Source organism: Vulpes vulpes, chromosome X (assembly GCF_048418805.1).
Source record: "Vulpes vulpes isolate BD-2025 chromosome X, VulVul3, whole genome shotgun sequence".
Taxonomy (NCBI): Eukaryota; Metazoa; Chordata; class Mammalia; order Carnivora; family Canidae; genus Vulpes; species Vulpes vulpes.
This window is the reverse complement of record NC_132796.1, coordinates 49,856,100-49,872,352: the sequence shown is the minus strand read 5'-3', so window position 1 is coordinate 49,872,352 and position 16,253 is coordinate 49,856,100. Positions and strand designations below refer to the sequence as shown.

Below are 16,253 nucleotides of genomic sequence, written 5' to 3'. Positions count from 1 at the left end.
CCTCTGGCTTCAAGATTCAGCTGGGTAGCTATCTTTACAAAGATTTCTAGACTTTCTAGCCCTATGTGATATATCCAAAAGGTTGGTTATTTCAAGGGTAAACTTGAAAATATCCAGTGCCCCATTGATTTTGGCTTAAAAATCATTTGAAGGGCAGCTCAGGTGGCTTAGTGGTTTAGCACCGCCTTCGGCCCAGGGCATGATCCTGGAGTCCCGGGATTGAGTCCCATGTCGGGCTCCCTGCATAGAGCCTGCTTCTCCCTCTGCCTTTGTCTCTGTCTCTTTCTCTCTCCCTGTGTCTCTCATGAATAAATACAAATCTTTCAAAAATCATTTGAGGGTTTTCCTTTTTTAAAAAAAGATTTTATATATTTATTCATGAGAGACACAGAGAGTGAGAGAGAGAGGCAGAGACACAGGCAGAGGGAGAAGCAGGCTACATGCAGGGAGTCGGATGTGGGACTCAATCCCAGGACTCCAGGATCACACCCTGGGCCAAAAGCATGCACTAAACCACTGAGCCACCCAGGGATCCCCGAGAGTTTTCCTTTTTAAGATGTACTTTAATGAAGTAAAATATAGGAAGTCGAATATGAATCTCATGATAATCAAAACTGGAAGGGACCTCTCAGCTCATCTGGTCTAATACTTGTTTAGATAAAGAAACTAAGGCCCACAGAGGCCCAGTTACTTTTCCAGACTCTCTGAACTCTCTTGTCATTGTTCTTGTCATTCTATGACTCTGAGAGAGGTCTTATCTTAATACAGAATGAGTAAGAGGAACAGGTTTCTCACAATGGTGCAGATATGCAGATGATGCAAGGAGACTTTATGTTTGCAATAATATGGTCAATCTGAAATTCTCAGTTTGGTTGTGAAGGTCTGTAAAGACCATATTCAGAGTATATCAACTTGGAGTATCTCTAGTTATAGGTATCCCACAAGTAAATTGAAAAAAAAAAAAAAACTGGGTTTGAGGCCATCTCCTATGGAGTAGAGGCCTTGTAGCATAGTGGTTAAGAAAGAACATGGCTGTTGGACCAGAATTCCTAAAATCAAATCCTGGCTCTATACTTACCCACTGTGTGAACTTAGGGAACATCTCAGTGCATCAGTTTCCCCTTCTGTAAAATAAGGATTACTGTTTAATACCTGCTTTATAGATTCCTGGGTAGATAACATGAATTAATACTTATAAAGTACTTAGAACAGACTCTGGCATCTAGTGAGCATTTAGTAACTGTTAGTTATTCTTAGTAATAAGATTGCTTACTTAATAATAATAAGTAATAAGATCAGCCAAATGTCTCCTCCCTCTGCTGAGCCAGTGTACATGTTGTTGAATTCTTTCCAACTGGAAACATTCCTTGGACATCATGGATGGTGGAAGTAGCAAAGCCATTTTTTTTTTTTGATGGATGAATGTGCCCATGCTGAACATGTTTACTCCTAGAGCCCAGACCAAACTCCTGGTTTCCAAGAAAGGCAGAGAGAGCCACAGTTTGGCTCAAATCCAATGGAGCCAATTTAATTGTGTATTATGATAAGGTCTTTTTGCATCTGCCTTCCTATCTCCTTGACTGACCCTGGCATGGAGCTGCTGAGATAGCACCTACCCCAGGGTTCCCAAAGTTACTGTTCTCTAAATGTTTCATTGGTTTGTTTTGGTTTTTTTTTTTTTTTTTTTGAGTAAAAGAGATTTTGAAAGATTGGAATTCTGTATGTGCCTGCTCAGTATGACACCTCCCAGGGCTGAGAGGGACCCTAGATCACAGTACTCCATTATTTCAGGTGAGTTTTCTACTTGTAACTTGGTCATTTTTTTTCCCTTAGGCCAGGAACCATCACTTTGCAGGCCCTTTCAGAAGCTAACAGAAGGCTATGGATGGAGGCCATGGATGGAAAAGAACCTGTAAGTTATCTCAGGACACTGGAGAAACCTCAGCACCACAGTCTAGTATATGAATGTCCTTAGTGGTACCAGTGAGTCAAGGATGATTAAATATTCAGGTCTTCAGACTCTTGAGAGCTAGAAGGAATTGTTGGCATGACATTTCATGTTTAAGAAGTCAGGCAATTTGAGTTCCAGAGAAGATGAGGTACTTCTTAGGGATTACTCTCAGAAAAGGCATAAAAGCTGGACCTAGAATCCAAGTTTCTCAGCTTCTTGTTTCAGTGTAGGATGAGGCAGCTGTGCCCACAAGATCTTCTTAAGAAAATTAAGTCTTTTTTCATTTTATAAAACTAATATGTGTTCAGTTAGAAAGATGGAAAATAATTGTATTAATTGAATAAGCATTTATTATGATTTTATCCAAAGTACTTTTGTTGCCCCCATCTTACATTCCCAGGTCAGCTTATTCTCTTTAAGGGTACAGCTGATGAGAAGATGGTACTGGCATCCTATATCCCAAGATGTACCAGTCTGTTTAGAACATTGTTACACAGAAGGTCAAGCAGTACCTTAAAAGGTTTAGTGATTGTCATAGAAAGACAAAGATGAAGAGTCAGAAATTACTAAAAAGCACTTTTTCTCTTCAGTATCTTCCATGCAGGTTTATTCTAGTGGTATATGAAGTAACATAACCTTCCTAGTGTTGCAATTAAAAGCCTGAATCTGGATCCTAGTTGTGCCATTCAGTGGTTGTATAACTTTAAGGAAGTTATTCTCTTTGAGATTCAGTTTTCTTCTCTTTAGTAAAATGGGTTTAATAATCTCATTCTTCTTAACTCACAAAGTTTCTTTGAAAAATCAAATGAATGAATTCTGTCAACCATAGTGTGCTATATTTGTTTTAGATATTTCTATCTGGCCTGAAGGATGACTGTAGAGCTACTGAGATTCAATAATATTTGGATATAGTCAAATCTCCTTGTTTTATTCAAAGCAAAAAATGTACTAAGAGGGAGAAATATACTCCAGGGTTTTCTTTCTGTGTCTCCTCAGTGCCCTGGAGACTAAAGGGGAGTACCAAGATCTCAGATTGCATTTATAGCCAACTAAGGAGATAGCAGGAAAGAAGTGGTATTGTGAGGCTTGCCATGCAGAAAATAATCCATGACCTGTCTCTCTGCCCTCCTTCCCAGAAACCTGGAGCTTAACTATTGCATGCCTATCATGTTTCTACAGGAGGGTGGTAGGAGGTTCAGCAAGGCAATTTATTCTTGATTCTGTCTTCTGAACTTATTTTCTCTTCAGATTTTAAAGATCAAAGTATGCAGACGGCTTTTTATAGAGAATGACATTAGAATACGGGTCCACTGAATGTGGATCCCTAACAAATTGATTGTAATAGACTTTCTACAAATACCTTGCTTATGCAAGTGGCAGCAAGGGCTGACAGCACAGAAATCTCAATCATTGAAATAATCCACGGGCATACACACATATGCAGAAAATCTTCTATTAAAATGAGAAGTTGCTAAAACAAACTTTAACAGATACCATATAGAAGGCTTATTTCCTGTAGTTTCACATTATTATTGTTGCTATTTTACTAAGTACCTCAATTTACTAATCTTACACATGGTATGCATACCTTTGTTAAAGTGACAAAGAAGATCAGGACTTGAAGGGACATCCAGTCCAATCCTGATCATTTTAGAGATATAAATTTTGAAGTATAGAAAATGAAAAGAACATGCCCAAAACTTCATAATAAAGTAGAGGTAAAACCAGGAATAGACTTTAAGAGTCAAGGATCTCCTCGTTGGACTCTCACATAGCTATCTCAGTCTGTACTTCAATATGATTCAGAAGAATCTTGATCAATGCATGGATCTCTTTGAATTGGGAACTTGCTTTTCTACAGAGGAACACCCATTAATTAGCCTTTAGGGTAAGAGGTTGATATTGGGGAAATTTAAATTTTATAATCAATGCCCAATACTCATTTATCCATTAGAAAACTATTTCTTTTCTCTCATGCTCTCTTGCTCCATCAGAAAAATTCTCCAAGCTTTGCATTAGTAAATCACTAAGATGGGTACACTACAACTTCAGCTGCAGTGAGCTACTTGGAATCTACTGTAGTCTTCAGGGATTGTTAATACTTGGAATCTACTGTAGTCTTCAGGGATTGTTAATACAAGTGTTTTCTAGGGACCTAGGCAAAGATGATTCTGCTTTTTCATCTTATTAATGCTTTAGAGTCACTAATGGTTTTGACGAACTGAAGAAAGAGATTTAGTATTATTTGCCATACTTACCTATAGTGATTCACAATAGCCATGGCTCTTTCTTTCTCTTCTTTTATAGATCTACCATAGCCCCATAACAAAACAGGAAGAAAGTGAGTCAAATTTATGATTTATTGACCTTACAAACTGCTAGCTGTCCTAATCACAGTTAATGCTATCATCAATAATATGTAATATTGATGCGAATGTGTTTATTGATGCCTTTGTGTGGAATAGAATTCGGACTTATTTTTGTAAAAAGAAGTATGTCTACTTATTGAAATAAAGAAGTAACTATATCTTAGCTTTTGGTGTGAGTAGTAATAGCAATATAGAGAAGAACATTATATCTTCCTTGTTCTAAACACATGATAGAAATGATTTACATTTCCAAACTAACATTTCGTGTTTGATATTCCTCATGCCTAAAACAAACATAATGCAATGGGATAATTAATGCCTTTTGTGTTATAAGAGTAAAAACTCTATTCTCCCCCTGAATAAAAATATCTTTCCATTTAAAGGTATTAGAGATGACAAACTATGCCCCTTATTCTCTCACTGCAGTCTCCTAGCATGAGCAGGATCAAAAATGTTTCATAGGTAAAGCTTGTTATAGCAGGATCTAACTCTGTTTTCCTTTGTTTGAAACAGTGGAGCTGAATGAAGTAGGTTTCAAGTTCGTTAGGAAATGCATCAATGTCATTGAGACCAAAGGTAAGATATAAACCAGGGCATTGGCAGTGTTTTAATCTGGTCACTCTGAATTTATCCTGGGGCAATTTCTCTAACGTAGCAATGATGTCATTCATTGACCAGAACTCATTTTAGCAATCAAGACTATTTATAAACCTGAACACTAGACACAAATTTGTAAAATTCCAGCAAATTCCAAACAAGTGGTATCCAAACCATCCCTATTGGGATAATTTGTGGCTTCCTACTTTTGAAGAGAAAGCTTAATTAATCAAATGGTACAAAGTTCTAAGTTACACAAGATAATTGTGTCCTAGAGATCTGCTGTCCAGCATAAAGCTGTAGTTAACAATACTGTATTGCAGATTTAAAAATGTACTAAAATGGTAGATCTTGTGTTAATAATTCCTATCACAAAAAATAATAATAATGAATAAAGAAGGCAGCAGGAAACTTTTAGAGGTGATAGATATGTTTCTGCATAGATTGTGAGGATGGCTTCACTTATCTCCACCTCACCAAATTATATATATTAAATATGTAAAGCATCTTCTATTTCAAAGAAAAATAAATAGAAAGAACTTCAAACAGCTTATAAAGTATTCTGAAATACTACTGGGCACTCCGCAAGTAGTGTTATGATGGTTCTATTGCAAATAAATTAGAGTTCAATTTCTGCTACAATACGTATTGGTTTAAAAATTGATGGGGTACAAAGCCAAACTCAGACAAATATGGAATCAGTGTTTTTCCAGGTTGATAATGATACTCTCTAATTTCTCTCTGAGAATATTTAGAATGTGGGTATGTAGTACATGAGCCAAGCCTCTTTTTTTCTGTGAAATGTTGCTAGAATTTCTCTATACACAAAATGGCCTTTTGTTTCACATAAGCCATATTCCATCTCTTTCTTTGTATCACTGCTGACAGGCAACTCAGAGGTTAATATTTCCTCCTTTTTCAGTTAAACCCTAGCTCCGTTCCAAGACAATGGCACTATTCTCAGCCACCCACTGCTACCCACTTAAGCATATTTTTCTATTTACTATAGAGTATATTCTCTTCTGTTCACATTAATGTAATCTTGGTATAATCCAAATAAAAGGATGGAGAACATAATTTGGAGACATGCTTCAAAACTGTTTCCCTATTGCAGGGGATGGCTGGAGAGCTTGGAGGGAGTAGGGAGACACTTTCCTGTTTGAACTGGCACCAAGGTTTAAGTACTTCCTTTCTCTACGTTGAAGGAAATGAAAGCTCTAGTTATAAGAAACACAACTGAGCTCATTTTCTTTCCCTAGGGATCAAGACAGAGGGATTGTACCGTACTGTGGGCAGCAACATTCAGGTTCAGAAGCTACTGAATGCCTTTTTTGGTAACAATTTTAATTTCATAATTTGTATTGGAAATTGTGTATTAAAAAGAAATGTGACTATAAGAGAAAAGAGACATTGTTTAAAAAGGTTGTAGAGTATTTAAAAAAATATTTTCAAGGAAAAATGTACACATATTGCCTACCCTGGGTCAAAGACAATCTTGTCTTGAAACAACTAGCATCTCTCTTTCTCCACATCATATTGACACCTCAGAACCTTTGCAAACTGGCTTCTACCCCAACCTCTCCACTGGAACTACTTTCAGTAGGCTTTGAAGGTATCATCTGTGAAATCCAATGGACAATTTTCAGAAGCTATCTTGCTTAATCTCCTTGTTGACTACTCCCTTCTTTTTGAAACTTTCTATGTGACTTCTGTGACTCAACCTCTTGTGATTTTCTAAAATCTTGTATTAAATCTTTCAAGTGACTCTATTGACAGATCCTTTTTCTTCTTACCATCTTCTCAATCTTGGCTGGATACTTTCCAGCATTCCTCCTTTACCACCTTTTGCTGCTTCCTCAAAATGTATTCCTAATGAATAAATATTAACCTAGTTATGGATCATATTTTCCCCTTTTTGAACATCTAGTAATTGTTTAAAGGTTTTATTTTAATTCCAGCTAGTTAACATACAGTGTGCTAGTAGTTTCCTGTGTATAATATAGTGATTCAACACTTCCATTCAACACCAATTGCTCTTCACAAGTACACTCCCTAATCCCTATTACATGTTTCATCCCCCCAACTCCCCTCTGATAACCATCACTTTGTACTCTATAGTTAAGAGTCTATTCTTGGTTTGACTCTCTCTTTTTTCCATATATATATATATATATATATATATATATATATATATATATTCATTCATCAGTCAATGGACATTTCGGCTCTTTCCATATTCCGGCTCATATTCATAGTGCTGCTATAAACATCAGGATACATTTAGACTTTGATTTAGTATTTTTGTGTTCTTGGAAGAAATACCCAGTAGTGCAATTTCTGGATCATAGGGCAGTTCTGTTTTTAACTTTCTGAGGAACCTCAACACAGTTTTCCGAAGTGGCTGCACCTGTTTGCATTTCCACCAACACTACAAGAGAATTCTCCTTTTTCCACATCCTCACTAATGCGTGTTTCTTGTGTTGTTAATTTTAGACTTTCTGACAGGTGTGAAGTGACATCTCATCTCATTTTCGTTTTCATGAGGAGCTGAAGTTGAGCATTTTTTCATGTGTCTGTTGGCTGATTGGAAAAATGTCTATTCATATCTTCTGCCAATTTTAGAATGATTATTTGTTTTTTGGGGTGTTCAGTTTTATAAGATCTATTTTTAAAGATTATCAACTACTTATTTTATTTATTTTTTATTGAAGTTCAATTTGCCAGCATATAGCATAACACCCAGTGCTCATCCTATCAAGTGCCCCACACAGTGCCCATCACCCAGTCACCCCAACCCTCCGCCCACCTCCCTTTATACCACCCCTTGTTCATTTCCCAGAGTTAGGTGTCTTTCATATTCTGTTGCCCTCACTGATATTTCCCACTCATTTTTTCTCCTTTCCCCTTTATTCCCTTTCACTATTTTTTATATTCCCCAAATGAACGAGACCATATAATGTTTGTCCTTCTTGATTGACTTACTTCTCTCAGCATAATACCCTCCAGTTCCATCCAAGTTGAAGCAAATGGTGGGTGTCATTTCTAATGGCTGAGTAATATTTCATTGTATACATAGACCACATCTTCTTTATCCACTCATCATTTGATGGACACTGAAGCTCCTTCCATAGTTTGACTATTGTGGACATTGCTACTATAAACATCGGGGTCCAGGTGTTCCGGCATTTCACTGCATCTGTATCTTTATGGTAAATCCCCAGCAGTGCAATTGCTGGGTCATAGGACAGTTATATTTTTATTGATTTTATGGATTTCATTTATTTATTTATTCATGAGAGATAGATAGAGAGAGAGAGAGAGAGAGACACAGGCAGAGGTTGAAGCAGACTCCATGCAGGAAGCCTGACGTGGGACTCAATTCTGGGTCTCTAGGATCACACCCTGGGCTGAAGGTGGCACTAAACCACTGGGCCACAAGGGCTGCCTGAGAGTTCTATTTTTAACTTTTTGAGGAACCTCCACACAGTTTTCCAGAGTGGCTATACCAGGTCATATTCCCACCAACAGTGCAAGAGGGCTCCCCTTTCTCCACATCCTCTCCAACATTTGTTGTTTCCTGTCTTGAGAATTTTCACCATTGTCACTGGTGTGAGGTGGTATCTCTTTGGGGTTTTGATTTGTAATTCCCTGATGGCCAGTGATGCAGAGCATTTTCTTTTCTTTCTTTTTTTTCCCCGGAGCATTTTTTCATATGCTTGTTGGCCATGTCTATGTCTCTGTGAAATTTCTGTTCATGTCTTTTGCCCATTTCACGATTGGATTGTTTGTATCTTTGCTGCTGAGTATAATAAGTTCTTTATAGATCTTGGGTACTAGCCCTTTATCTGATTAGTCATTTACAAATGTCTTCTCCCATTCTGTAGATTGTCTTTTAGTTTTGTTGACTGTTTCTTTTGCTGTGCAGAAGCTTTTTATCTTTATGATGTCCCAATAATTCATTTTTGCTTTTGTTTCCCTTGCCTTCATAGATGTAACTTACAAGAAGTTGCTGCAGCCATGGTCAAAAAGGGTGCTGCCTGTGTTGTCTAGGATTTTGATGGAATCTTGTCTCACATTTACATCTTTCATCCATTTTGAGTTTATCTTTGTGTCTGGTGTAAGAGAATGATCTAGATCCGTTTTTCTACATGTAGCTGTCCAATTTTTCCAGCACCATTCATTGAAGAGACTGTACTTTTTCCAGGGGATAGTCTTTCCTGCTTTGTTGAATAGTAGTGGACCATAGAGTTAAGGACCCATTTCTGGGTTCTCTATTCTGTTCCACTGATCTATGTGTCTGTTTTTGTACCAGTACCACACTATCTTGATGATTACAGCTTTGTAGTACAGCCTGAAATCTGCATTGTGATGCCTCCATCTCTGGTTTGCTTTTTCAATGTTCCCCTGGCTATTCGGGTCTTTTCTGATTCCACACATATCTTAAGATGATTTGTTCCAACTCTCTGAAGAAAGTACATGGTATTTTGATAGGGATTGCATTAAATGTGTAAATTTCCCTGGGTAGCATTGACATTTTCACACTATTAATTCTTCCAATCCATGAGCATGGAATATTTTTACATCTCTTTGTGTCTTCCTCATTTCTTTCAGGAGTGTTCTGTAGTTTTTAGGGTATATATTCTTTACCTCTTTGGTTAGGTTTATTCCTTGGTATCTTATGCTTTTGGGTGCAATTGTAAATGGTATTGACTCCTTCATTTCTCTTTCTTCAGGCTAATTGTTAGTATATAGAAATGTCACTGATTTCTGGGCATTGATTTTGTATCCTGCCACACTGCCGAATTGCTCTATGAGTTCTAGCAATCTTGGAGTGGAGTCTTTTGGGTTTTCTCTATACAGTATCCTGTCATCTGCAAAGAGGGAGAGTTTGACTTCTTCTTTGCCAATTTGAATGCCTTTTATTTCTTTTTGTTGCCTGATTGCTGAGACTAGGACTTCTAGTACTCTGTTGAATAGCAGTGGTGAGAGTGGACATCCCTGTTTGTTCCTGATCTTAGGGGAAAGGCTTCCAGTGCTTCCCCATTGAGAATGATATTTGCTGTGGGCTTTTCATAGGTGGCTTTTAAGATATGAGGAATGTTCCTTCTATCCCTGCACTCTGCAGAGTTTTGATCAAAACAGATGCTGTATTTTGTCAAATGCTTTCTCTGCATCAATTGAGAGGATCATATGGTTATTATTTTTTCTCTTGTTGATATGATCTATCACATTGATTGCTTTATGAGTGTTGAACCAGCCTTGCATCCTGGGGATAAATCCCACTTGGTCATGGTGAATAATCTTCTTAATGTATTGTTGGATCCTATTGGCTAGTACCTTGTTGAGAATTTTTGCATGTGTGTTCCTCAGGGATATTGGTCTATAATTCTCCTTTTTGGTGGGGTCTTTGTCTGGTTTTGGAATGAAGGTGATGCTGGCCTCATAAATTGAGTTTGGAAGTATTCTATCTCTTTCTGTCTTTCGGAACAGCTTTAGTAGAATAGCTTTAGTAGAATAGGTATGGTTTCTTCTTTAAACGTTTGATAAAATTCCCCAGGGAAGCCATCTGGCCCTGGACTTTTGTGTCTTGGGAGGTTTTGGATGACTGCTTCAATTTCCTCCCTGATTATCGGCCTGTTCAGGCTTTCTATTTCTTCCTGTTCCAGTTTTGGTAGTTTGTGGTTTCCCAGAAATGTGTCCATTTCTTCTAGATTGCCTAACTTATTGGTGTACAGCTGCTCATTATATGTTTTTAAAATCTTTTGTATTTCCTTAGTATTGGTGGTGATCTCTCCTTTTTCATTCGTGCTTATTAATTTGATTCTTTTCTCTTTTGTTTTTAATAAGGCTGGCTAATGGTTTATCTATCTTATTAATTCTTTCAAAGAACCAACTCCTGGTTTTGTTGACCTGTTCTACAGATCTTCTGGTCTCTATTTCACTGAGTTCTCCTTGAATCTTTAATACCTCTCTTCTGCTTCTGGGTGTATATTTTATTTGCTGTTTTTTCTCCAGTTCCTTTAGGTTCAAGGTTTGCTTGTGTATTTGAGTTTTTTTCCCATTTTTTGAGGGATGCTTGTATTGTGATGTATTTCCCCCTCAGGACTGCTTTTGCTGTATCCCTTGGATTTTGAAAGGTTATTATTGTGCCCAAGATTGCGAATCCAAGAAACCACCAAGGAGCCAACACCGATACAAGCGCATGAGGGTTTATTAGCAAGCTCGAGCTTGGGTCCAAGTATACCCGACCCGGTGGAGCAGGGACTTGGACCCCGAAGTGTGTTACAGCTGGGTATTTTATAGGCTGGTCTAGGGGATTTTCAGAAGATGTGGAGGAATTTCTCAAGTTCTGTTTACATTCTGATATGGGGCTTTCAAGGACATTGAGCTCTGTTCTCATTCTAATATGGGAATTTCTATCAAGGGTGTGGGCTCTGTTGTCTTTCGGATAGGGGATTCTCTGCCTAGGGCAATTCTGAGCTCTGTTGTCTTTCTGATATGGGATTCTCTGCTGAGGGCATTGAGGACATTCTGCAGTTTTTCCAGTAAAGTTCAGCTCTTATTCCCAGGGACCTGAGATGGATGTACTTGTGCTAATGCTAAACTTGAGGTGGGATGGCCTTAATTTTTCTCAGCCTCCACAGTTATATCTTCATTCTCATTAGTTTCCATGAATCTTTTTAATTCTTCTCTAATTTCCTGCTTGACCCTTTCATCTTTTAGCAGGATGCTCTTTAACCTACACGTATTTGAATTCCTTCCAAATTTCTTCTGTTGATTTAGTTATACTTTCAAAGCATTATGGTCTGAAAATATGCAGGGAACAATCCCAGTCTTTTGTTATTGGTCAAGACCTTTTCTGTGACCCAGTATGTGGTCTATTCTGGAGAAAGTTCCATGTGCACTTGAGAAGAATGTGTATTCAGTTGCGTTTGGATGTAAAGTTCTGTAGATATCTGTGAAATCCATCTGGTCCAGTATATCATTTAAAGCTCTTGTTTCTTTCGAGATGTTGTGCTTAGAATATCTGTCATTTGGAGAACACACCGTGTTGAAGTCTCCCAGTATAAGTGTATTATTTTTGAAGTATGTCTTAACTTTGGCATTAATTGATTGATGTAATTGACAGCTCCCACATTAGGATTTAAATATTCATGATTGTTAGATCCTTTTGTTGGATAGATCCTTTAAGCATGATAGAGTGTCCCTATTCATCTCTTATTACAGTCTGGGATAAGCTTTGTCTGCTATGAGGATGGCTACCCCTGCTTTCTTTTGAGGACCATTTGAATGGTAAATCATTCTCCAACCTTTCATTTTCAGGCTGTAGGTATCCTTAGGTCTAAAATGAGTCTCTTACAGACAGCAAATAGATGGGTCTTGCTTTTTTATCCAGTCTGAAACCCTGTGACTTTTGATGGGATCATTAAGCCCATTCACGTTCAGAGTTACTATTGAAAGATATGAATTTAGTGTCATCATAATACCTATTCAGTCCCTGTATTCGTGGATTATTTCTTTGGACTTCCCCTTTCTTGTACAGAGTCCCCCTTAATATTTCTTGCAGAGCTGGTTTGGTGGTCACGTAGTCTTTCAGTTTCTGCCTATCTTGGAAGCTCTTTATCTCTCCTTCTATTCTGAATGAGAACCTTGGTGGATAGAGTATTCTTGGTTGCATGTTCCTATCATTTAGGCCCCTGAATATATCCTTGCCAGCCCTTTCTGGCCTGCCAGGTCTCTGTGGAGAGGTCTGCTGTGAATCTAATAGTTCTCCCCATATGGTTAGGGATTTCTTGTCTCTTGCTACTTTAAGGATCTTCTCTTTATCTTTGGAATTTGCAAGTTTCACTATTACATGTCGAGGTGTTGAATGGTTTTTATTGATTTTAGAGGGGGATGTCGCTATCTCCTGGATCTGAATGCCTGTTTCCCTCCCCAGGTTAAGGAAGTTCTCAGCTATCATTTGTTCAAATGCACTTTCTGGTCCTCTGTCTCTTTCGTTGCCCTCTGGAACCCCAATTAAATGTAGATTTTTCCTCCTGAGGCTGTCATTTATTTCCCCTCACCTTTCCTTTTGGTCTTTTAATTGTTTTTCTCTTTTTTTCTCAGCTTCCTTCCTTGCCGTCAACTTGTCTTCTATGTCACTCACTTGTTCTTCTACCCCATTAACCCTTGTCATTAGGACCTCCAGTATGGATTGCATCTCATTTAATTGATTTTTAATTTCGGCCTGATTAGATCTAAATTGTGCAGTCATGAAGTCTCTTGAATCTTTTATGCTTCTTTCCAGAGCCACCAGTAGCTTTATAATTGTGCTTCTGAATTGGCTTTCTGAGATAGTAATCCAAATTCTATAACTCTGTGGCAGAGAGGACTGTTTCTGATTCTTTCTTTTGTGGTGAGTTTTTCTTTCTAATCATTTTGCTCAGTGAAGTATGTCTAAAAACAAGCTGTACTGGGAAAAGGAATAAAAAAAAAGAGACAAAAAAAGAAAAAAACAACAATCAAAAATATAACAAGGAGGGGTATCCTCTGGTTCTATATACTGTAAATCCCTCGACTTCCCCTGTAGCTTTCCAGCACTGCTGTGCCAAGAACTTGCGCCTCCCCTGTCCTTCCAGGTGGTCTTTTGGGGGAGGGGCCTGCCGTGCTAATTCTCAGGTGTGTGCACCTGGGGGTGCTGCCCTGCCCTGTGCCAGGTGAAAGGCTCAGGGGGACCTGTTTATCCTGTGAATCCCCAGTTTCCGGGAGGCTTGGCTCAGTCCCAGGTATAGGGTGACACCAGGAAGAACAACCACACTGGCAGCGGCCAGCTCTCCAGCTCTGGAGTCAGCTCCCGTAGTAACTCCTGCAGTCTCCCAGTCTGCGCTGGCCTAGATGCTCTGGCGGCAGGGCGCTGATCTGCACAGCTTTGGGGTGCCTGGCCGCAGGAGGGTCTCGCTTTCCTGTGCCCTCCCCACCTCCACCTGTCCTTAGAGGAGCTCAGGATCCTGGGCTGTGTCCCCCAGTTCCCTGTGATCAGAGGCCTGCACCGGTGGAATTGCACTCCTGGTGCATGACTCCCCAAGGCAGCAGGGTACAACCCCCTCTGCTGGAGTCGCCACCGGAGCTGCTCCCGAGGCCCTTCCTGCACACGCTCCAGCCCTTTACTGGGCTTGGCCCGCAGTGTGTGGCCCGCTCTCCCCTGGGGTTCACTTCTGTTAGTGACCCCGAGAACCTGGAGGCTCCACTGCCCCTCCTGTGATTCTGCCCGAGTTCCTGGCTAAGTGCCTTTCTGTCCGGGAAGAAGCTGGTGCGGATTTTTAAAGTTCCTGCTTCTCTGGGTTGGGCTTTCCTGTCCTGGAGGCTTTCGCCACCGGGCTTTAGCCCAGCTCTTCACAGGGGCCCCTCCCCCACTTGATTCTTATTTATTTATTTATTTATTTATTTATTTATTTATTTATTTCATTCTTTTCTTTTCTTTTTTCTTTTCTTTTCCGTCTTCCTACATTGTTAGTGCAAACTCTTCTCTCTGTAGCATTCCAGCTGTTCTGTCTTTAAATCTCAGCGGAATTCGTAGGTTTTCAGGATGATTTGAATGTTATCTAAGTAAGTTGGTGGGGCAGATGAGTTGAGGACCCCTAATCTTCCGCCATCTTGCCCCGCCCCCAGTTTTATAAGTTCTTATAGATTCTAGATACTAACCTTTTATCAGACAGGTCTTTTGCAAATATCTTCTCCCATTCCATAGACTGCCTATTAGTTTTGCTGATCATTTACTTCACTGTGCAGAAGCTTTTTATTTTGATGAAATCCCAATAGTTTATTTTTGCTTTTATTTCCCTTGCCTCAGGAAACATATCTTGTAAGAAATTGCTATGGCTGATATCAAAGAAGTTATAGCTTGTGTTCTCCTCTAGGATTTTGATGCTTTCCTGCCTCACATTTAGGCCTTTAATCTATTTTTAATTTAGTTTTGTATATGGCGTAAGATAGCTTTCCGGTTTCATTCTTTTGCATGTATATTAACAGTTTTAGCAACACCATTCATTGAAGACAGTCTTTTTTCCATTGATATCCTTTCCTGCTCTGTTGATGATTAACCATACAGTAGTGGGTCCATTTCTGGGTTTTCTTTTTTGTTCCATTGATCTATGTGTCCGTTTTTATGCAAGTACCATACTATCTTGATCACTAGAGCTTTGTAATACTACTTGAAGTCCAAAATTGTGATGCCTTCAGCTTTGCTTTTCTTTTTCAAGGTTGCTTTGGCTATTCAGGGTCTTTTGTGGCTCCATACAAATTTAAGATTGTTCCAGCTCTGTGAAAAATTCTGTTGGTTTGGGTACTATAGACATTTTAACAATATTTGTTCTTCCAGTCCATTGACATGGGATCTTTTTCCATTTCTTTGTGTCTTCTTCAATTTCTTGCATCCGTGCTTTATAGTTTTCAGAGTATACATCTTTTACCTCTTTGGTTACGTTTATTCCTAGGCATGTTATGGTTTTTGGTACAATTGTAAATGGGATTGATTCCTTGATTTCTCTTTCTGCTGCTTCATTGTTGGTCTATACAAATGTAACAGATTTCCATAATTTATTTCATAGCCTGCAATTTTACTGAATTCATTTCATTTATCAGTTTTAGCAAGTTTTTGGTGCAGTCTTTCAAGTTTTCTATATAGGGTATCATGTCATCTGCAAATAGTGAACATTTGACTTCTTCCTAGCCAATTTCAATACCTTTTATTTTTCCGTGTTGTCTGACTGCTGTGGCTGGGACCTCCAGTACTATGTTAATATCAGTGGTGATATTGGACATCCCTGTGTTGTTCCCAACTCTCAGTTTTCCCCCATTCAGGATGATATTAACTGTGGGTTTTTCATATATAGCCTTTATTTTGTTTAGGTATGTTCTCTCTAATCTCTAATCCTTTTTAAGGGTTGTTATCATGAATGGATGTTGTACTTTGTCAAATGTATTTTCTGCATCTATTGAAAAGATCATATGGTTCTTATCCTTTCTTTTATTAATGTGGTGTATCACGTTGATTGATTTGTGAATATTGAAACACTTTTAGCCCAGTAATAAATCCCACTTGATTGTGCCAAATGATTATTTTAATGTAGTGATGCATTAAATTTTCTAGTATCTTGTTGACAATTTTTACATCTATGTTTATCAGGGATATTTTGGCCTGTCGTTCTCTTTTTTAGTGGAGTCTTTATCTGCTTTTGGTATCAAGGTAATGCTGGCCTCAAGAATAAATTTGCAAGTTTTCCTTCCTTTTCTAGTTTTTGGAATGGTTTGAGAATAGGTATTAACTCTTCTTCAAATGTTTGGTGGAATTCCCC

General features: G+C 38.6%; 1 protein-coding gene across 8 annotated transcripts in view; it reads left to right on the top strand.

The window, feature by feature from the left end:
• The window catches only part of OPHN1 (oligophrenin 1), a 575,184-nt gene that overhangs the window by 374,174 nt on the left and 184,757 nt on the right, over nucleotides 1-16,253 (top strand). For all 8 annotated transcript variants that reach the window (XM_072744551.1, XM_072744552.1, XM_072744553.1 and 5 more), the window contains 4 exons: nucleotides 1,834-1,912; nucleotides 4,259-4,292; nucleotides 4,834-4,896; nucleotides 6,177-6,251. In XM_072744551.1, coding sequence (XP_072600652.1) covers nucleotides 1,834-1,912; nucleotides 4,259-4,292; nucleotides 4,834-4,896; nucleotides 6,177-6,251 — 251 coding nt within the window. The remainder of the gene's footprint in view (nucleotides 1-1,833; nucleotides 1,913-4,258; nucleotides 4,293-4,833; nucleotides 4,897-6,176; nucleotides 6,252-16,253) is intronic.